The sequence below is a fragment of the Leptodactylus fuscus genome, chromosome 6 (genome assembly GCF_031893055.1).
Source record: "Leptodactylus fuscus isolate aLepFus1 chromosome 6, aLepFus1.hap2, whole genome shotgun sequence".
In the NCBI taxonomy this organism is placed as follows: domain Eukaryota; kingdom Metazoa; phylum Chordata; class Amphibia; order Anura; family Leptodactylidae; genus Leptodactylus; species Leptodactylus fuscus.
This window is the reverse complement of record NC_134270.1, coordinates 3028211-3051757: the sequence shown is the minus strand read 5'-3', so window position 1 is coordinate 3051757 and position 23547 is coordinate 3028211. Positions and strand designations below refer to the sequence as shown.

At 44.0% G+C, this 23547-nt stretch overlaps 1 protein-coding gene across 1 annotated transcript in view; it reads right to left on the bottom strand.

Moving 5' to 3' along the window:
- ABCA5 (ATP binding cassette subfamily A member 5) overlaps positions 1-23547 on the bottom strand; it is an 84995-nt gene that overhangs the window by 61150 nt on the left and 298 nt on the right. The window contains exons 2-4 of the mRNA XM_075279253.1: positions 18121-18233; positions 1738-1936; positions 185-202 (exon numbers count right to left, since the gene is read on the bottom strand). Coding sequence (XP_075135354.1) covers positions 185-202; positions 1738-1936; positions 18121-18222 — 319 coding nt within the window. The 5' untranslated portion in view covers positions 18223-18233. The remainder of the gene's footprint in view (positions 1-184; positions 203-1737; positions 1937-18120; positions 18234-23547) is intronic.

Genomic DNA, 23547 nt, shown 5'->3' with positions numbered 1-23547 from the left:
CAAGTCACATTGCCTCGGCCGTGCTGTTTATGGCAGCAGAGAGAACGTTTGCCCCAGGTGAGGAAAGGCTGAGCGTCTGGGATATGTCCGAGCGTATGAGATGGGTGATAATAATAGTCTATGTAGGATCAGCCATAGACACAGTAATAAATCATACTTATCCCGCCACATGGTGGACACTCACCCTCAGATCCCAGGATGTCTGCAAAAGATGTGAAGATAGAAATTAGAATGGAGAACTGAAAGCAGCTTCACTGTCTATAATACACGGATACACTAGGCCTTCCTTTATTAAAGGGGTAGTCTGCAACGTCTGACTGCTGGGGCTCCTATCTCTGCTGCTGCCCCATATCTAAGGACTGATGAAGACAGCGACGTGCATTGGACAGGCAGTGAGCATGCTCAGATGGCACTTTATTCCCAAAGGAACGAGAAGGCGCCCCCCAGTGTTTTGTGAGGTTCTCCGAGTCGGGGTTCTTTTACATGGGATAGACTATAATGATAGACAAAATGACAACGAGGGCCTTCACACCGCCCTCGTCATCCACATCAGCAAATCCCCCCCCCGTGCCACAAATCGGTGCAGCCGACAGACCATGAGACTTCCAGCTGCATAGAATTCACTCTGCTGTCGCCCCCGGCTTCTGTTTGATTCCCCTTTATAGTCAGGCCTCCAGCATTGCTACCATACATAAAGTGATGGGGTGTCCTGAGCTGCTGTATTTCGGCCATAGATATATACATAAAGAATACACCTCTGACCCCTAGGGGATACCTGAAGGGAGGCGAGGAGCTCAGAGCTGAGGAGGCGCCCTTGTTATGGACTCTGACCTCCGCGCTGACCTCATGCCCTCCATGCCACCCTTTGACATTTAGTGACTCGTGCTATGTGACGCCACCGCAGCCCTCACCGCCAGTAAATTCGGAAACGCTGTGACTTTCTCCTGACTCTCTCACTTTCCTGTAGCTAAAATTAGCAGCCGAAGTGGCAACCGGCGAATAATCCGTCTCATTCATTGGCCACTTGTGGAAGTGACATTGCCGGCTTGTGGAGATCCCGTGTAATAGACGGCATCGGCTTCCTGTTACCTGGACGCCTCGTTACAGCCGGCGGCTCGCGCCAACGTTCGGATTTCACTTCCAGGCTTGGCGCTAATGATTTCTAATGATTTTCTGTTACGTATTGTGTGAGCCGGAGCGGAGAGTGAAACCTATTCAGAGAGATTATTAAGGGCTCCGGAGAGTCGCTGATGGGACAGAGGGGCCTGGTGGCAAGGTGCGGGCCGGGGACATATGGCATAGTGTGGTATATGCCGTGCGGGAATCATTTCTCCGACACTGAAGCAAATAGGGCTGAGGATTTGACACCAAAGACGCCAATGCCAGGGAGAGGGAAGAGTGTATGGGTAAGGTACGGGCACCCTAGTGAGGATGCATATAAGGCTAGGGCTAGGTGGCACACTGGTGAAGGAGTCGCAGGGCATCACGTAGCCCCAGTAGGTACATGTGCTGCCCGCACACAGTCAGTATCAGGGCACTCCGGCTGCTTGTGTCACCCATGGCAAAAAATAACTGAAAACAAATGCTGAGACCTATTCACACCACAACGGACCGACACGGCTGTATTATAATAGACATCAGGTCAATATAAAACGCCCCCAGTGTGTGAATAAGGCCTTAGGGTTCCTCAGGTTATGTCGTACACACCAGTTATTGGCTTCTGACCATGGAAGTTACCTGAGCTCAGACAGTGCGAGGACGCCGACGCCATGATGGTGTGTGTCACATTGCTGGCCGGGGCATAACCGATAGTGAAGTCCTGGACGACCTCCAAGTCATTCAGAAGGTCATTGGATGTCGCTTCATAATGTTTGTTTGGCATAACCAAGACCAGCAGCAGCCAAATCAGCGACCAGATGACCGGATAGAAGATCTCCTGCAGGGAAGGAACATAGTGAGCGCAGCTCTGGAGTATAATACAGGATAAGTAATGTAATGTATGTACACAGTGACTGTACCAGCAGAATAGTGAGCGCAGCTCTGGAGTATAATACAGGATAAGTAATGTAATGTATGTACACAGTGACTGTACCAGCAGAATAGTGAGCGCAGCTCTGGAGTATAATACAGGGTAAGTAATGTAATGTATGTACACAGTGACTGTACCAGCAGAATAGTGAGCGCAGCTCTGGAGTATAATACAGGATAAGTAATGTAATGTATGTACACAGTGACTGTACCAGCAGAATAGTGAGCGCAGCTCTGGAGTATAATACAGGATAAGTAATGTAATGTATGTACACAGTGACTGCACCAGCAGAATAGTGAGCGCAGCTCTGGAGTATAATACAGGATAAGTAATGTATGTACACAGTGACTGTACCAGCAGAATAGTGAGCGCAGCTCTGGAGTATAATACAGGATAAGTAATGTAATGTATGTACACAGTGACTGTACCAGCAGAATAATGAGCGCAGCTCTGGAGTATAATACAGGATAAGTAATGTAATGTATGTACACAGTGACTGTACCAGCAGAATAATGAGCTCAGCTCTGGAGTATAATACAGGATAAGTAATGTAATGTATGTACACAGTGACTGTACCAGCAGAATAGTGAGCGCAGCTCTGGGGTATAATACAGGATAAGTAATGTAATGTATGTACACAGTGGCTGTACCAGCAGAATAGTGAGCGCAGCTCTGGAGTATAATACAAGATAAGCAATGTAATGTATGTACACAGTGGCTGTACCAGCAGAATAGTGAGCGCAGCTCTGGAGTATAATACAGGATAAGTAATGTAATGTATGTACACAGTGACTGTACCAGCAGAATAGTGAGCGCAGCTCTGGAGTATAATACAGGATAAGTAATGTAATGTATGTACACAGTGACTGCACCAGCAGAATAGTGAGCGCAGCTCTGGAGTATAATACAGGATAAGTAATGTAATGTATGTACACAGTGACTGCACCAGCAGAATAGTGAGCGCAGCTCTGGAGTATAATACAGGATAAGTAATGTAATGTATGTACACAGTGACTGCACCAGCAGAATAGTGAGCGCAGCTCTGGAGTATAATACAGGATAAGTAATGTAATGTATGTACACAGTGACTGCACCAGCAGAATAGTGAGCGCAGCTCTGGGGTATAATACAGGATAAGTAATGTAATGTATGTACACAGTGACTGTACCAGCAGAATAGTGAGCGCAGCTCTGGAGTATAATACAGGATAAGTAATGTAATGTATGTACACAGTGACTGCACCAGCAGAATAGTGAGCGCAGCTCTGGAGTATAATACAGGATAAGTAATGTAATGTATGTACACAGTGACTATACCAGCAGAATAGTGAGCGCAGCTCTGGAGTATAATACAGGATAAGTAATGTAATGTATGTACACAGTGACTGCACCAGCAGAATAGTGAGCGCAGCTCTGGAGTATAATACAGGATAAGTAATGTAATGTATGTACACAGTGACTGCACCAGCAGAATAGTGAGCGCAGCTCTGGAGTATAATACAGGATAAGTAATGTAATGTATGTACACAGTGACTGCACCAGCAGAATAGTGAGCGCAGCTCTGGGGTATAATACAGGATAAGTAATGTAATGTATGTACACAGTGACTGTACCAACAGAATAGTGAGCGCAGCTCTGGAGTATAATACAGGATAAGTAATGTAATGTATGTACACAGTGACTGCACCAGCAGAATAGTGAGCGCAGCTCTGGGGTATAATACAGGATAAGTAATGTAATGTATGTACACAGTGACTGCACCAGCAGAATAGTGAGCGCAGCTCTGGGGTATAATACAGGATAAGTAATGTAATGTGTGTACACAGTGACTGCACCAGCAGAATAGTGAGCGCAGCTCTGGGGTATAATACAGGATAAGTAATGTAATGTATGTACACAGTGACTGCACCAGCAGAATAGTGAGCGCAGCTCTGGGGTATAATACAGGATAAGTAATGTAATGTATTTACACAGTGACGGCACCAGCAGAATAGTGAGCGCAGCTCTGGAGGATAATACAGGATAAGTAATGTAATGTATGTACACAGTGACTGCACCAGAAGAATAGTGAGCGCAGCTCTGGAGGATAATACAGGATAAGTAATGTAATGTATGTACACAGTGACTGCACCAGCAGAATAGTGAGTGCAGCTCTGGAGTATAATACAGGATAAGTAATGTAATGTATGTACACAGTGACTGTACCAGCAGAATAGTGAGCGCAGCTCTGGAGTATAATACAGGATAAGTAATGTAATGTATGTACACAGTGACTGTACCAGCAGAATAGTGAGCGCAGCTCTGGAGTATAATACAGGATAAGTAATGTAATGTATGTACACAGTGACTGCACCAGCAGAATAGTGAGCGCAGCTCTGGAGTATAATGCAGGATAAGTAATGTATGTATACAGTGACTGTACCAGCAGAATAGTGAGCGCAGCTCTGGAGTATAATACAGGATAAGTAATGTAATGTATGTACACAGTGACTGCACCAGCAGAATAGTGAGCGCAGCTCTGGAGTATAATACAGGATAAGTAATGTAATGTATGTACACAGTGACTGCACCAGCAGAATAGTGAGCGCAACTCTGGAGTATAATACAGGATAAGTAATGTAATATATGTACACAGTGACTGTACCAGCAGAATAGTGAGCGCAGCTCTGGAGTATAATACAGGGTAAGTAATGTAATGTATGTACACAGTGACTGTACCAGCAGAATAGTGAGCGCAGCTCTGGAGTATAATACAGGATAAGTAATGTAATGTATGTACACAGTGACTGTACCAGCAGAATAGTGAGCGCAGCTCTGGAGTATAATACAGGATAAGTAATGTAATGTATGTACACAGTGACTGCACCAGCAGAATAGTGAGCGCAGCTCTGGAGTATATTACAGGATAAGTAATGTAATATATGTACACAGTGACTGCACCAGCAGAATAGTGAGCGCAGCTCTGGGGTATAATACAGGATAAGTAATGTAATGTATGTACAGAGTGACTGCACCAGCAGAATAGTGAGCGCAGCTCTGGAGTATAATACAGGGTAAGTAATGTAATGTATGTACACAGTGACTGTACCAGCAGAATAGTGAGCGCAGCTCTGGAGTATAATACAGGGTAAGTAATGTAATGTATGTACACAGTGACTGTACCAGCAGAATAGTGAGCGCAGCTCTGGAGTATAATACAGGATAAGTAATGTAATATATGTACACAGTGACTGTACCAGCAGAATAGTGAGCGCAGCTCTGGAGTATAATACAGGATAAGTAATGTAATGTATGTACACAGTGACTGTACCAGCAGAATAGTGAGCGCAGCTCTGGAGTATAATACAGGATAAGTAATGTAATGTATGTACAAAGTGACTGTACCAGCAGAATAGTGAGCGCAGCTCTGGAGTATAATACAGGATAAGTAATGTAATGTATGTACACAGTGACTGCACCAGCAGAATAGTGAGCGCAGCTCTGGAGTATAATACAGGATAAGTAATGTAATGTATTTACACAGTGACTGTACCAGCAGAATAGTGAGCGCAGCTCTGGAGTATAATACAGGATAAGTAATGTAATGTATGTACACAGTGACTGCACCAGCAGAATAGTGAGCGCAGCTCTGGAGGATAATACAGGATAAGTAATGTAATGTATGTACGCAGTGACTGCACCAGCAGAATAGTGAGTGCAGCTCTGGAGTATAATACAGGATAAGTAATGTAATGTATGTACACAGTGACTGCACCAGCAGAATAGTGAGTGCAGCTCTGGAGTATAATACAGAATAAGTAATGTAATGTATGTACACAGTGACTGTACCAGCAGAATAGTGAGCGCAGCTCTGGAGTATAATACAGGATAAGTAATGTAATGTATGTACACAGTGACTGTACCAGCAGAATAGTGAGTGCAGCTCTGGGGCATAATACAGGATAAGTAATGTAATGTATGTACACAGTGACTGTACCAGCAGAATAGTGAGCACAGCTCTGGAGTATAATACAGGATAAGTAATGTAATGTATGTACACAGTGACTGTACCAGCAGAATAGTGAGCGCAGCTCTGGAGTATAATACAGGATAAGTAATGTAATGTATGTACACAGTGACTGCACCAGCAGAATAGTGAGCGCAGCTCTGGAGTATAATGCAGGATAAGTAATGTATGTATACAGTGACTGTACCAGCAGAATAGTGAGCGCAGCTCTGGAGTATAATACAGGATAAGTAATGTAAAATATGTACACAGTGACTGCACCAGCAGAATAGTGAGCGCAGCTCTGGAGTATAATGCAGGATAAGTAATGTATGTACACAGTGACTGTACCAGCAGAATAGTGAGCGCAGCTCTGGAGTATAATACAGGATAAGTAATGTAATGTATGTACACAGTGACTGCACCAGCAGAATAGTGAGCGCAGCTCTGGAGTATAATACAGGATAAGTAATGTAATGTATGTACACAGTGACTGTACCAGCAGAATAGTGAGCGCAGCTCTGGAGTATAATACAGGGTAAGTAATGTAATGTATGTACACAGTGACTGTACCAGCAGAATAGTGAGTGCAGCTCTGGAGTATAATACAGGATAAGTAATGTAATGTATGTACACAGTGACTGTACCAGCAGAATAGTGAGCGCAGCTCTGGAGTATAATACAGGATAAGTAATGTAATGTATGTACACAGTGACTGTACCAGCAGAATAGTGAGCGCAGCTCTGGAGTATATTACAGGATAAGTAATGTAATATATGTACACAGTGACTGCACCAGCAGAATAGTGAGCGCAGCTCTGGAGTATAATACAGGATAAGTAATGTAATGTATGTACAGAGTGACTGCACCAGCAGAATAGTGAGCGCAGCTCTGGAGTATAATACAGGGTAAGTAATGTAATGTATGTACACAGTGACTGTACCAGCAGAATAGTGAGCGCAGCTCTGGAGTATAATACAGGATAAGTAATGTAATGTATGTACACAGTGACTGTACCAGCAGAATAGTGAGCGCAGCTCTGGAGTATAATACAGGATAAGTAATGTAATGTATGTACACAGTGACTGTACCAGCAGAATAGTGAGCGCAGCTCTGGAGTATAATACAGGATAAGTAATGTAATGTATGTACACAGTGACTGTACCAGCAGAATAGTGAGCGCAGCTCTGGAGTATAATACAGGATAAGTAATGTAATGTATGTACACAGTGACTGTACCAGCAGAATAGTGAGCGCAGCTCTGGAGTATAATACAGGATAAGTAATGTAATGTATGTACACAGTGACTGCACCAGCAGAATAGTGAGTGCAGCTCTGGAGTATAATACAGGATAAGTAATGTAATGTATGTACACAGTGACTGTACCAGCAGAATAGTGAGCGCAGCTCTGGAGTATAATACAGGATAAGTAATGTAATGTATGTACACAGTGACTGCACCAGCAGAATAGTGAGCGCAACTCTGGAGTATAATACAGGATAAGTAATGTAATGGATGTACACAGTGACTGTACCAGCAGAATAGTGAGCGCAGCTCTGGAGTATAATACAGGGTAAGTAATGTAATGTATGTACACAGTGACTGTACCAGCAGAATAGTGAGCGCAGCTCTGGAGTATAATACAGGATAAGTAATGTAATGTATGTACACAGTGACTGTACCAGCAGAATAGTGAGCGCAGCTCTGGAGTATAATACAGGATAAGTAATGTAATGTATGTACACAGTGACTGTACCAGCAGAATAGTGAGCGCAGCTCTGGAGTATATTACAGGATAAGTAATGTAATATATGTACACAGTGACTGCACCAGCAGAATAGTGAGCGCAGCTCTGGAGTATAATACAGGATAAGTAATGTAATGTATGTACAGAGTGACTGCACCAGCAGAATAGTGAGCGCAGCTCTGGAGTATAATACAGGGTAAGTAATGTAATGTATGTACACAGTGACTGTACCAGCAGAATAGTGAGCGCAGCTCTGGAGTATAATACAGGGTAAGTAATGTAATGTATGTACACAGTGACTGTACCAGCAGAATAGTGAGCGCAGCTCTGGAGTATAATACAGGATAAGTAATGTAATGTATGTACACAGTGACTGTACCAGCAGAATAGTGAGCGCAGCTCTGGAGTATAATACAGGATAAGTAATGTAATGTATGTACACAGTGACTGTACCAGCAGAATAGTGAGCGCAGCTCTGGAGTATAATACAGGATAAGTAATGTAATGTATGTACACAGTGACTGCACCAGCAGAATAGTGAGCGCAGCTCTGGAGTATAATACAGGATAAGTAATGTAATGTATTTACACAGTGACTGTACCAGCAGAATAGTGAGCGCAGCTCTGGAGTATAATACAGGATAAGTAATGTAATGTATGTACGCAGTGACTGCACCAGCAGAATAGTGAGCGCAGCTCTGGAGGATAATACAGGATAAGTAATGTAATGTATGTACGCAGTGACTGCACCAGCAGAATAGTGAGTGCAGCTCTGGAGTATAATACAGGATAAGTAATGTAATGTATGTACACAGTGACTGTACCAGCAGAACAGTGAGCGCAGCTCTGGAGTATAATACAGGATAAGTAATGTAATGTATGTACACAGTGACTGTACCAGCAGAATAGTGAGCGCAGCTCTGGAGTATATTACAGGATAAGTAATGTAATATATGTACACAGTGACTGCACCAGCAGAATAGTGAGCGCAGCTCTGGAGTATAATACAGGATAAGTAATGTAATGTATGTACACAGTGACTGTACCAGCAGAATAGTGAGCGCAGCTCTGGAGTATAATACAGGATAAGTAATGTAATGTATGTACACAGTGACTGTACCAGCAGAATAGTGAGCGCAGCTCTGGAGTATAATACAGGATAAGTAATGTAATGTATGTACACAGTGACTGTACCAGCAGAATAGTGAGCGCAGCTCTGGAGTATAATACAGGATAAGTAATGTAATGTATGTACACAGTGACTGCACCAGCAGAATAGTGAGTGCAGCTCTGGAGTATAATACAGGATAAGTAATGTAATGTATGTACACAGTGACTGTACCAGCAGAATAGTGAGCGCAGCTCTGGAGTATAATACAGGATAAGTAATGTAATGTATGTACACAGTGACTGCACCAGCAGAATAGTGAGTGCAGCTCTGGAGTATAATACAGGATAAGTAATGTAATGTATATACACAGTGACTGTACCAGCAGAATAGTGAGCGCAGCTCTGGAGTATAATACAGGATAAGTAATGTAATGTATGTACACAGTGACTGTACCAGCAGAATAGTGAGCGCAGCTCTGGAGTATAATACAGGATAAGTAATGTAATGTATGTACACAGTGACTGTACCAGCAGAATAGTGAGCGCAGCTCTGGAGTATAATACAGGATAAGTAATGTAATGTATGTACACAGTGACTGTACCAGCAGAATAGTGAGCGCAGCTCTGGAGTATAATACAGGATAAATAATGTAATGTATGTACACAGTGACTGTACCAGCAGAATAGTGAGCGCAGCTCTGGAGTATAATACAGGATAAGTAATGTAATGTATGTACACAGTGACTGTACCAGCAGAATAGTGAGTGCAGCTCTGGGGCATAATACAGGATAAGTAATGTAATGTATGTACACAGTGACTGTACCAGCAGAATAGTGAGCACAGCTCTGGAGTATAATACAGGATAAGTAATGTAATGTATGTACACAGTGACTGTACCAGCAGAATAGTGAGCGCAGCTCTGGAGTATAATACAGGATAAGTAATGTAATGTATGTACACAGTGACTGCACCAGCAGAATAGTGAGCGCAGCTCTGGAGTATAATGCAGGATAAGTAATGTATGTATACAGTGACTGTACCAGCAGAATAGTGAGCGCAGCTCTGGAGTATAATACAGGATAAGTAATGTAATGTATGTACACAGTGACTGCACCAGCAGAATAGTGAGCGCAGCTCTGGAGTATAATGCAGGATAAGTAATGTATGTACACAGTGACTGTACCAGCAGAATAGTGAGCGCAGCTCTGGAGTATAATACAGGATAAGTAATGTAATGTATGTACACAGTGACTGCACCAGCAGAATAGTGAGCGCAGCTCTGGAGTATAATACAGGATAAGTAATGTAATGTATGTACACAGTGACTGTACCAGCAGAATAGTGAGCGCAGCTCTGGAGTATAATACAGGGTAAGTAATGTAATGTATGTACACAGTGACTGTACCAGCAGAATAGTGAGTGCAGCTCTGGAGTATAATACAGGATAAGTAATGTAATGTATGTACACAGTGACTGTACCAGCAGAATAGTGAGCGCAGCTCTGGAGTATAATACAGGATAAGTAATGTAATGTATGTACACAGTGACTGTACCAGCAGAATAGTGAGCGCAGCTCTGGAGTATATTACAGGATAAGTAATGTAATATATGTACATAGTGACTGCACCAGCAGAATAGTGAGCGCAGCTCTGGAGTATAATACAGGATAAGTAATGTAATGTATGTACAGAGTGACTGCACCAGCAGAATAGTGAGCGCAGCTCTGGAGTATAATACAGGGTAAGTAATGTAATGTATGTACACAGTGACTGTACCAGCAGAATAGTGAGCGCAGCTCTGGAGTATAATACAGGGTAAGTAATGTAATGTATGTACACAGTGACTGTACCAGCAGAATAGTGAGCGCAGCTCTGGAGTATAATACAGGATAAGTAATGTAATGTATGTACACAGTGACTGTACCAGCAGAATAGTGAGCGCAGCTCTGGAGTATAATACAGGATAAGTAATGTAATGTATGTACACAGTGACTGTACCAGCAGAATAGTGAGTGCAGCTCTGGAGTATAATACAGGATAAGTAATGTAATGTATGTACACAGTGACTGTACCAGCAGAATAGTGAGCGCAGCTCTGGAGTATAATACAGGATAAGTAATGTAATGTATGTACACAGTGACTGTACCAGCAGAATAGTGAGCACAGCTCTGGAGTATAATACAGGATAAGTAATGTAATGTATGTACACAGTGACTGCACCAGCAGAATAGTGAGCGCAGCTCTGGAGTATAATACAGGATAAGTAATGTAATGTATGTACACAGTGACCAGCAGAATAGAGAGAGCAGCTCTGGAGTATAATACAGGATAAGTAATGTAATGTATGTACACAGTGACTGCACCAGCAGAATAGTGAGTGCAGCTCTGGAGTATAATACAGGATAAGTAATGTAATGTATGTACACAGTGACTGTACCAGCAGAATAGTGAGTGCAGCTCTGGAGTATAATACAGGATAAGTAATGTAATGTATGTACACAGTGACTGTACCAGCAGAATAGTGAGCGCAGCTCTGGAGTATATTACAGGATAAGTAATGTAATATATGTACACAGTGACTGCACCAGCAGAATAGTGAGCGCAGCTCTGGAGTATAATACAGGATAAGTAATGTAATGTATGTACAGAGTGACTGCACCAGCAGAATAGTGAGCGCAGCTCTGGAGTATAATACAGGGTAAGTAATGTAATGTATGTACACAGTGACTGTACCAGCAGAATAGTGAGCGCAGCTCTGGAGTATAATACAGGGTAAGTAATGTAATGTATGTACACAGTGACTGTACCAGCAGAATAGTGAGCGCAGCTCTGGAGTATAATACAGGATAAGTAATGTAATGTATGTACACAGTGACTGTACCAGCAGAATAGTGAGCGCAGCTCTGGAGTATAATACAGGATAAGTAATGTAATGTATGTACACAGTGACTGTACCAGCAGAATAGTGAGCGCATCTCTGGAGTATAATACAGGATAAGTAATGTAATGTATGTACACAGTGACTGTAACAGCAGAATAGTGAGCGCAGCTCTGGAGTATAATACAGGATAAGTAATGTAATGTATGTACACAGTGACTGCACCAGCAGAATAGTGAGCGCAGCTCTGGAGTATAATACAGGATAAGTAATGTAATGTATGTACACAGTGACTGTACCAGCAGAATAGTGAGCGCAGCTCTGGAGTATAATACAGGATAAGTAATGTAATGTATGTACACAGTGACTGTACCAGCAGAATAGTGAGCGCAGCTCTGGAGTATAATACAGGATAAGTAATGTAATGTATGTACACAGTGACTGTACCAGCAGAATAGTGAGCGCAGCTCTGGAGTATAATACAGGATAAGTAATGTAATGTATGTACACAGTGACTGTACCAGCAGAATAGTGAGCGCAGCTCTGGAGTATAATACAGGATAAATAATGTAATGTATGTACACAGTGACTGTACCAGCAGAATAGTGAGCGCAGCTCTGGAGTATAATACAGGATAAGTAATGTAATGTATGTACACAGTGACTGTACCAGCAGAATAGTGAGTGCAGCTCTGGGGCATAATACAGGATAAGTAATGTAATGTATGTACACAGTGACTGTACCAGCAGAATAGTGAGCACAGCTCTGGAGTATAATACAGGATAAGTAATGTAATGTATGTACACAGTGACTGTACCAGCAGAATAGTGAGCGCAGCTCTGGAGTATAATACAGGATAAGTAATGTAATGTATGTACACAGTGACTGCACCAGCAGAATAGTGAGCGCAGCTCTGGAGTATAATGCAGGATAAGTAATGTATGTATACAGTGACTGTACCAGCAGAATAGTGAGCGCAGCTCTGGAGTATAATACAGGATAAGTAATGTAATGTATGTACACAGTGACTGCACCAGCAGAATAGTGAGCGCAGCTCTGGAGTATAATGCAGGATAAGTAATGTATGTACACAGTGACTGTACCAGCAGAATAGTGAGCGCAGCTCTGGAGTATAATACAGGATAAGTAATGTAATGTATGTACACAGTGACTGCACCAGCAGAATAGTGAGCGCAGCTCTGGAGTATAATACAGGATAAGTAATGTAATGTATGTACACAGTGACTGTACCAGCAGAATAGTGAGCGCAGCTCTGGAGTATAATACAGGGTAAGTAATGTAATGTATGTACACAGTGACTGTACCAGCAGAATAGTGAGTGCAGCTCTGGAGTATAATACAGGATAAGTAATGTAATGTATGTACACAGTGACTGTACCAGCAGAATAGTGAGCGCAGCTCTGGAGTATAATACAGGATAAGTAATGTAATGTATGTACACAGTGACTGTACCAGCAGAATAGTGAGCGCAGCTCTGGAGTATATTACAGGATAAGTAATGTAATATATGTACACAGTGACTGCACCAGCAGAATAGTGAGCGCAGCTCTGGAGTATAATACAGGATAAGTAATGTAATGTATGTACAGAGTGACTGCACCAGCAGAATAGTGAGCGCAGCTCTGGAGTATAATACAGGGTAAGTAATGTAATGTATGTACACAGTGACTGTACCAGCAGAATAGTGAGCGCAGCTCTGGAGTATAATACAGGGTAAGTAATGTAATGTATGTACACAGTGACTGTACCAGCAGAATAGTGAGCGCAGCTCTGGAGTATAATACAGGATAAGTAATGTAATGTATGTACACAGTGACTGTACCAGCAGAATAGTGAGCGCAGCTCTGGAGTATAATACAGGATAAGTAATGTAATGTATGTACACAGTGACTGTACCAGCAGAATAGTGAGTGCAGCTCTGGAGTATAATACAGGATAAGTAATGTAATGTATGTACACAGTGACTGTACCAGCAGAATAGTGAGCGCAGCTCTGGAGTATAATACAGGATAAGTAATGTAATGTATGTACACAGTGACTGTACCAGCAGAATAGTGAGCACAGCTCTGGAGTATAATACAGGATAAGTAATGTAATGTATGTACACAGTGACTGCACCAGCAGAATAGTGAGCGCAGCTCTGGAGTATAATACAGGATAAGTAATGTAATGTATGTACACAGTGACCAGCAGAATAGAGAGAGCAGCTCTGGAGTATAATACAGGATAAGTAATGTAATGTATGTACACAGTGACCAGCAGAATAGTGAGTGCAGCTCTGGAGTATAATACAGGATAAGTAATGTAATGTATGTACACAGTGACTGCACCAGCAGAATAGTGAGTGCAGCTCTGGAGTATAATACAGGATAAGTAATGTAATGTATGTACACAGTGACTGTACCAGCAGAATAGTGAGTGCAGCTCTGGAGTATAATACAGGATAAGTAATGTAATGTATGTACACAGTGACTGTACCAGCAGAACAGTGAGCGCAGCTCTGGAGTATAATACAGGACAGGATAAGTAATTTATGCACACCGTTATCCCTCTTTTTTGCAGATTATATCTATATCTAAAATGATGTTCTAGGACTGACATTTACTTTTTACCCTGTGCAGTCCAATAATTGTTTAGAAAAAATCATGTGAAATCTTTTGGTTTCTGCCCTGAGGATAACGGTCGGTTCACACAAGAAGGACTTTTCTCTCCACCGATTACAGGCGGACCCCTGGCGGACCCCATTATAGTCTATGGGGTTTCTCCAGGTAACTGCTTTTTAGGTGGATAGGGTTTCTGTTTTTCATGTCTCCAAACAGACCCAAAGAACGGAAACCTGAACACTAGTCAATAACACTGACATGATTCTACCTGGAAAAGTGCCAGTGCCAACGTCCCAGAGGCCGAGCTTACATAACACGTCTCTCTGAGGGTGGAGGCAGCAACTTCAGCATAATATACTGACATAAGGAGGACATCGCTCTCCAGGCAACATGCAAATACGACTAAGTAAAACATTCATGAGCGCTTTGTGGTGAGTTTCAGAGCAGAAGGTTAAGCTCCAGGTTCACGCAAGGATATTGAGACTGTACTGGCTCTCCAGATAGTAGCATGCAGGGGTTAAGGCTGCACGGTGCAGCTCCCAGTAGGACAGCGGTTATCTCTGGAGGATATACAGTAATCCTCCACTGACCTTAAAGGGGATGTGCAAGATTGGAAAAAATAGCTATTTTGTCAACAAAACAATGCCACCCTTGTCCCCTGGCTGTGTGTGGTATTACAACTCAGTGCTATTTACTCCATTGGAACAAGACTGTAATACCGGACACTATCCATGGACAGGTGTGGCGCTGTTTTTCTTTGTATAAAGGCAGCCATGATTGTTAAACAACCCCTTTAACAGGTGCATTGGAGATTTCAGCAGGCCAACAAAAGAAGCGACTGCTCCCCTTTAGATGGTACGGGCTGGTTATAGGTTAATGACAGGACTGATCATGTGTAATGCCCATGTGCAGATCCCCCCCGTGTGCCCTTCTGCCACCCTCATTACGTACGTGGCACCGCCTGGCTGTCACGTAAACAGGAATCCTCAACCTGCCGGCGGCTCGTGTAACCTGACCTAGTGTTTGGCTTATCACTCAGTTACTATGAGGGGGGACAACTGATACGGGGCTCAGAGGAGGGGGCCGGAGGGTGTAAAGCTAAAAATGTCCGCTGAGCAAATGGATAATCCAGCTGGAGTGGGGAGGGGGGGCGCTCACCAAATAGTAACCTCTCTATCAAGAGACAGGGGTAAGGGAGAGTTCAGCAATGCAATGACGGCTTCCCTAACACGCTCATCATGGAGATGGACTGTAAATATAAAGATGGCTGCTCATACTATTGGCCTTTGGGGGTAGATTAGGGGCCGTCCTGGACTAAGTGATTGCTCGGATATTCGACTAGACCCAAGCTGGACGCGTTGTGATTAGCGGATGAGACCACCAAAATGACACCAAAAAGTGATCTCTGTGGGCTGCTGTAATGTGGAAGACAGCTGATTTCTTGTTGGAATTTTTACTCTCACCCCCATCTTTCCTGAGCAATCAGTGCTGTTAGTTTTGGTGTCCGATGCGCTAACTAGACTCCCTAATGTCAAATGGGTGACGTCAGGAAGCAGCAGTGAAGGGGGCGTGGGCCAGAGCACCAATCAGAGGAGGACATTGCCAGAGCTCTGAGTCACGCCCTCATCTCTGCACCACCCACTAAACATTAGGGAGTCTGGTTAGTATATCAGGCACCAAAACTACCGTATTTTTCGGACTATAAGACGCACCTAGGTTTTAGAGGAGGAAAATAGGGAAAAAAGATTTTGAAGCAAAAAATAGTAAAAATATTTCATATATGGGAGTTGTAGTTTTGCAACAGCTGCAAAGCCACATTGTATTCTAGGGAAAGGAGGTGATTTAGAACTCTTATTTATTTCATTTTTTATTATATATTTTTAAAGCTTTTTTTTTTTTTTTTTTAAACTATTTTATTAGTTCCTAGGGGGCTTGAACCTGCAGTCATTTGATTGCGAGTCCCATAGATGGCAATACAACTGTATTGCCATCTATGGGACATTCTGTATATTACTATTACGGCTGGTCATAGACCCAGCCGCAATGGTAGTATAGCAATGACAGGCCTGGGAGCCTTCATTAGGCTCCCAGCTGTCACCCGAACAGGTCGGCTCCTGCGATATCGCCACGCAGGAGCCGGCCTGCAACTTTACAGGTATAGGGCTGGTGGGGACCGGCCCCGGGGGGTAGTTTACACTTTGGGTGGGGGGGAAGGGGCCGCCAATACAGACCCGGCATCCACTGTAATAGGCGGATGCCGGGGAGGGTTAGACGCCGGCACATGTGCCAGGGCCTGAGACATCGCTATGCTCCTGCCCTGCAGGAAGCCAGCAGTGATGCTGCTATTGCGGGGAGGGACGGAGGAGCGGAATAGCAGCATCACTCCTGCCGCTGCTGGCTTCCTGCAGGGCAGGAGCATAGCGATGTCTCAGGCCCTGGCACATGTGCCAGCGTCTAACCCTCCCCGGCATCCGCCTTCCTATTACAGCGGATGCCGGGTCTGTATTGCGGCCACATTCGGACTATAAGACGCACCCTTCTTTTCCCCCCAAATTTGGGGGAAAAAAAGTGCGTCTTATAGTCCGAAAAATACGGTAACTGCACCGATTGTTCAGGAACAGTGGGGGCTAGAGAAAAAAATCCAACTGCGACAGAATCGGTGGAGGATGAAGAGGGCTCAGGATGAAGTAGTGCAGCTGCAGAAGCGGGGGGTCGGCTGTCACAACAGCCGAACCTCCCATATAGAAGGCAGGGAAGGATTATTACTGTTCCACAGCTATTGGAGGTACCATTATGAGCCTCCCCTTCCAGCCTGGGAATGGTATGATCCAGATCAGCTCTCCAATGTAGCTCAAGAGACTGCATTATCCGAATAACTAGGGCTAATGTATCAGCCCCAGATATAGAAAAAATCAGCCAACCCCCCCCCCCCACCCCCTCAAAACGTTTGTTAAAATGACCCCCAAAGTTCCATTATGAATTATCTTGTACTGTGTAAGAAAAAAAACAAAAAAATGCCATAAAAATAAAACAAAATTTAAAAAAAATTATTGTCACTACCACACTCATGGAAACGCAAAAATGTGCGCCACCTGTGTAAAAATGATCATAAGGGAGAGGTAAAATTATTTTTTTAAAATTTTTTTAGTAGCACTTTGTCCTATTTAAAAAAAACGTGAAAAACAAACACGTTTCCCCGTAAGATATTAAAATAAATTTAAAAAAAATATTTTAAAAAACATATAAAATAAAGCTCCATTATCACCGAAAAAAAAAAAGATGGAAAAAATTCTTAAATAATCTGAAATAGAAAAACAAATGTTCTCGCCCTCAAAACTGCCGGTACAAAAAAAAACTCGAAACGTGACCGGTTGTGAACCAACGAAAACGGCCTGGTCTGGAAGTGGTTAAAGGTGATGGTAGTCTATATAAGATATAGTGGGAGTGGAAATCTGGTCCTGGTAGGGGAGTGGGCTTTTGAAGACTTTATTGTGTCCTGTCCATTCCGTTGCGCTCAATGGGCACGTTCATGGTGAAGCGAGGAAAGATGGCTGCCGGCCAAGCGATGCTCCTTCCAGCTCTCTTATGTGTACAGCCGGCTTCAGCTTGTAAGAAATGTGAGTTTTTCCCTCGGTGCTATATTTATTACACAGCATTTTCCATCTCTGGCCCCCCGCCCACATTCCCCTGTGTTTCCCGGAGAACGTGAAACCAATGTAGAGCTGCAGAGAAAGCCTCCCCGACGTACCTGCAAGGTGTCCTTCTTCGTCCTACATTTTACAAGGTAGTTTTTGTACAGGAGGGTTTTCGTTTGCACCCACACACCCACATCTTTCATGTCCGAGGACATCTTCTAAAAACCTGCAAACGTAAAAAGAGTATAAGTTCAAAGTTCATTGGGAGAGTTCAATCCAAGATCAACCCCCACATTGAAAATCAGATAAAATATCAAGAACTTGGATGACAAATTAAAGGCTGAGATTAGTATAAAAACAAAGTTAACAGGTCACCGATCTCCCACCTCACCCGCCCGCTCTGAGCTTCACAGGTCCCCGGTTGACCTTTACTTCCTGCTCCCTCTTGACACACAGGAAATGAGACTCGACCAATCACTGGATGAGGCTGTGAGCAGCGATTGGCCGAGCACTGAGCGGTTATAAGGGAGCAGAAAGTAGAGACAAGCAAGAGACCGGACAGCATCAGAAATGGAAAGGCGAGCAATGGGTGAGGCGAATATTACTTGTATTATTGCTTTACACCATTGTTATCCTATATCCATATCAGCCAAACAACCCCTTTAATTTAGCCATAGGACCAAAGACAGAAAAGCTACAAGTGATGATTTCTACGCTATCTGCAACAAACCATAAATAACAGCTGGTGATGTTTCCTCAGTATAGTCGGGGGGTTTCGTTCTGTCCAAGTTTGGCGCTGCTGGCAGGCGGGCGTTCTGGCAGCGGAGCCGGTTGTTTATCTCAGTATCGTGGTGTTTATACACAGCTCCGACTGCACTGACATAGAAAACAAGAATACAGTATGAGCGTCGCTGCCAAGTGCTGCGCTCAACTATACGAAGAACCGTGCAGAAAACTGGAAACTATTCCTGCCTCCTTTAAGTATATATGGACACCCCTTTAAAGAAACGTTTATGAGTCAGGGTCCTAGAGCGGTTTTCCAGGATTTACTATAGGTCTGTCACCGGGGGCCCCTATGGATCAGGTGTATGAGGCTTTACAGGCCATGTGGCGATCCTGTCATCGGTTGCATGTCCTGTTTGCAGTTCAGTACCATTCAAGCACATGGGGCTGAGCTGTAATACGAAACATTACCACGATATGATGCTCAGCGCTGCGCTTAGTGGTCTGTGATGAGACTGCAGCGCTCTCCCAAACACTGCAGTTCCTTTAAGCAGCTGATCGTGGGGGTTCCTCCGACACACTCTTGGTGTCCAGGTGTGACCCCGAGGAGACATCTCAGGCCCGTCCGTGACTGTTTATAGGTCACAAGAGCTTTGACATGAGCAATTCTTCATCTATTGGTTCCCCTACATGGTCTCCATTATTGTCATATTCCGTGCACACAAGGTGACAGCGGCCGACAACCAAGGATTGAGAATTATTGACAGTGTGACGGGTCTACGCCGGGTACGGGGCAGGTTCACTAATAGGTTACAATAGAGAGCCTGATACTGCGCCAGATTTATCACAGTGTCTAATCCTGGATGATAAATCTCTCCTATTATTAGACTGTCTGCTCCAATTTTACAATGACGCATGATATCACCTGCCGAGGATCACCTGGAGAACCCCATTGGATGCCTATGTGCGCAAATCCACCCCAATCTTCCAAATGGAATGAGAGTGGGGAACGCCAGAGTCGCGGCCGTGTGCCGGGCCCTACCTGCCCAATGTACTGTAAGAACAGCCACAGGATGGCGCTGTGTAGGGGCCAATGTAGGTCCCCTGTGGTTCTCACCCTATATACAAACACTCACTTAGTAAATGGTTTGGAGGTGTCTAGATGACAGCCAGAATATAGCCATCAGATTTCCTCTTTATTTCCTCTTCCGCAAACTTGTCACCAGTCCAGCGAGTGCGCCGATAAAATATGTACAGTGTTGGCCAAAAGTCTTGTCCCCCCTGCAGTCCTGTCAGATAATCCTCGGTGTCCCCCAGATAATGATTACACAGCACAGACTCTTATATAGTATATAAGTGACACAGGGTATATACAGTATAAGTATCGCCCCCTGCAGTTCTGTCAGATAATCCTCGCTGTCCCCCAGATAATGATTACACAGCACAGACTCTTATATAGTATATAAGTGACACAGGGTATATACAGTATAAGTATCGCCCCCTGCAGTCCTGTCAGATAATCCTCGCTGTCCCCCAGATAATGATTACACAGCACAGACTCTTATATAGTATATAAGTGACACAGGGTATATACAGTATAAGTATCGCCCCCTGCAGTTCTGTCAGATAATCCTCGGTGTCCCCCAGATAATGATTACAAGCACAAACTCTTTGGTAATATCTTCATTTATTTTGCTTGCAATGAAAAAACACAAAAGAGAATGAAAAAAAAGTCACATCATTGATCATTTTACACAAAACTCCAGAACTGGTGCGGACAGAAGTATTGGCGCCCTCAGCCTAATACTCGGTAGCACAACCTTTAGACACAATAACTGCGCACAACCGCTTCCGCTAACCAGCAATGAGTTTCTTACAAGGCTCTGCTGGAATCTTAGACCCTTCTTCTTTGGCTCCTGCTCCAGGTCTCCCCTGAGATGTGAAGGGGGCCTTCTCCAAACTGCCACCAAGAGATCTCTCCCCCTCCCCCACAGGTGTTCTATTGGATTCAGGGCTGGACTCATTGCTGCCACTTTACAAGTCTCCAGGGCTTTCTCTCACCACCATTTTCTAGTGCTGACCTGAAGTGTGTTTTGGGTCCTTGTCCTGCTGGAAGAGCCCTGACCTCTGAGGGAGACCCCGCTTTCTCACACTGGGCCCTACATGATGCTGCACAATGTGTTGGTCGTCTTCAGACTTCATAATGCCATGCACACGGTCAAGCAGTCCAGTGCCAGAGGCAGCAAAGCAACCCCAAACCATCAGGGACCTCCGCCATGTCTGACTGTAGGGGGCGTCTTCTTCTCTCTTTTCCCTGTAATCTCTATGTTGAGGCCTTCTCCTACTTTTGTCTCCTCTGACCAGAGAACATTCTTCCAGAACGGTTTTGGCTTTCTCAGGTAAGTTTTTGGCAAACTCCAGCCTGGCTTCTGTCTGTGGGTAAGAAGTGGGGTCTTCCTGGGTCTCCTACCATACAGCCCCTTCTCATTCAGACGCTGACACTGGATAGTACGGGGTGACACTGTTGTACCCTCGGACTGCAGGGCAGCTTGGACTTGTTTGGATGTTAGTCGAGGTTCTTTATCCACCATCCGCACAATCTTGCGGTGAAATCTCTCGTCAATGTTTCTTTTGCGTCCACATCTAGGGAGGTTAGCCACAGGGCCATGGGCTTTACACTTCTTACTGACACTGCGCACGGTAGACACAGGAACATTCAGGTCTTTGAAGATGGACTTGTAGCCTTGAGATTGCTCAGGCTTCCTCACAATTTTGCTTCTCAAGTCCTCAGACAGTTCTTTGGTCTTCTTTCTTTTCTCCATGCTCAATGTGGTCACACAAGGACACAAGACAGAGGTGGAGTCAACTTTACTCCATTTCACCTGGCTGCAAGTGTGATTTAGTTATTGCCACCACCTGTTAGGTGCCTCAGGTAAGTAACAGGTGCTGTTAATTACACAAATTAGAGAAACATCACATGATTTTTCAAACAGTGCCAATACTTTTGTCCACCCCCTCTTTTATGTTTGGTGTGGAATTATATCCAATTTGGCTTTTTGACAATTCTTTTTGTGGTTTTCCATTGAAGACAAATTAAATGAAGATAATAATACCAAAGAATTTGTGATAGCAATTATTTTCTGGAAGAAACTGAGTATTATCTGACAGAATTGCAGGGGTGCCAATACTTTTGGCCAACACTGTATATGGTGCCAATGGACAGACAGGACGTGTAATGAAGGCTCCACCTCTGTCTAGATGGTGATGATGATTCTCATTGTTGTCGATGGCTCAGATGATCCTCTGAATTGGTTCGTCTGGTCTGTCCAATGTTTGCTAAGCATCGTAGAGATGTCTAGCTGTCAGCAATCTCTCATCAGGAGGTACACTACCCAAAAGTAGCTGCTGAGAGTCTATTTATAGAGCACTTTTACGCCCTCTAGTGGTGAGTTCCTGTGTCTGCTCAGAGCATTCACCTATCTGCCTCACTGTAGGATGAGCAAACTGCTGAAAAATGTAAAAAAAAATTTTTAAAACTTTTCTCTGCTTATTTTTCCTTTACAAAAAAAAAAAAAAAAAAAAAAATGAAACTGGCTGAAAATCTCTGCGTGTTCTGTAAAAAAAAAAAAAAAAAAAAATTGGGTAGACTGAGGCGAGGGTCACATCTGCGCCAATGAAACCACATGGAGGACTTTTCTCTCCGTTGGTTTCAGTATAAAATCGTCAGACACCCAGTGACCCCATTACAGGTTATAGGGGTGCGGGTCATCGATATTTTAGTAGTCGGCTCCTCTGATGGATCCGAACAAGAAGCCTGGAGCAGGTCTGAACCGAGACCAATAAGACCACAGCTCAGTATGGTTAATGCCGCCATTGCTGAGGCTGCAGCGACCGCTATAACATTTGCTCCTTCGCCATGTCGCTTGCACATTCTCCAGCAGCAGGAGGGATAGCGCCCCCCGTCGTCTACTCAGCCTTAATACCTTAGACTGAAGGCAAGGCGGTGTTCACACAACCGTTCGTAGTGTCCATTGCTCGCAAATGTTAGCGACACAAAACCGTCACAAATCTGTTAAACATCCCAAATAATAAACTTATGAGGGACGGCGAGCACATTAATGTCTACGGCTGACGGACAGTAACGGCGGCCATTGTTATACTGTCTGCACATGCCCAGAAAGCAGAAACAAAAAAAAAGCAAAGAACACAAGACCCGTGGGAATCAGTTTGTGAACTGACATTGAGCGGTAGTGTGAGCGCCCCCTAACATGTAAACTGTAAAGGCAATGGACACCTCTGCAATGTATCTCCTAGCTATCATTATAGAGTATACATTGTAACAGTCTTATCATCTTTGCATCCTATAATTTGCGCCTTATTCCAGCAGTTACATAGTTTCCCTCTCGCCCCCACCATTCATGAGCAATTACTGCAGTTAGTTTTGGTGCTGGATATGCTATCTAGACTCCCTAATGTCAAGTGGGTGGTGTCAGGCAGAAGTAGGAAAGGGGGCGTGGACTCAGAGCTCCAATAAGAAGTGGACAGTGTAAGAGCTCTCAGTCACGCCCCCTTGTCTGCTCCTGCCTAACACCGCCCACTTGGCATTAGAGCTATCCATATGTTGTAATGCAGATCACCTATCTCTTGCCCAGTAATGGGAACTGGACACCACCAAACCGCAGTAGTCAGCCCCCCTCGCCCTATTACATAGTAAGCCCCTGTAAGCAGCAGGATTCTGCCAGTTAGTGCATTTTCTATGACTGACATAGTGGGTGACCCTAGACACCTCCATAGCCCCAAGTCACACCATCCCCCTA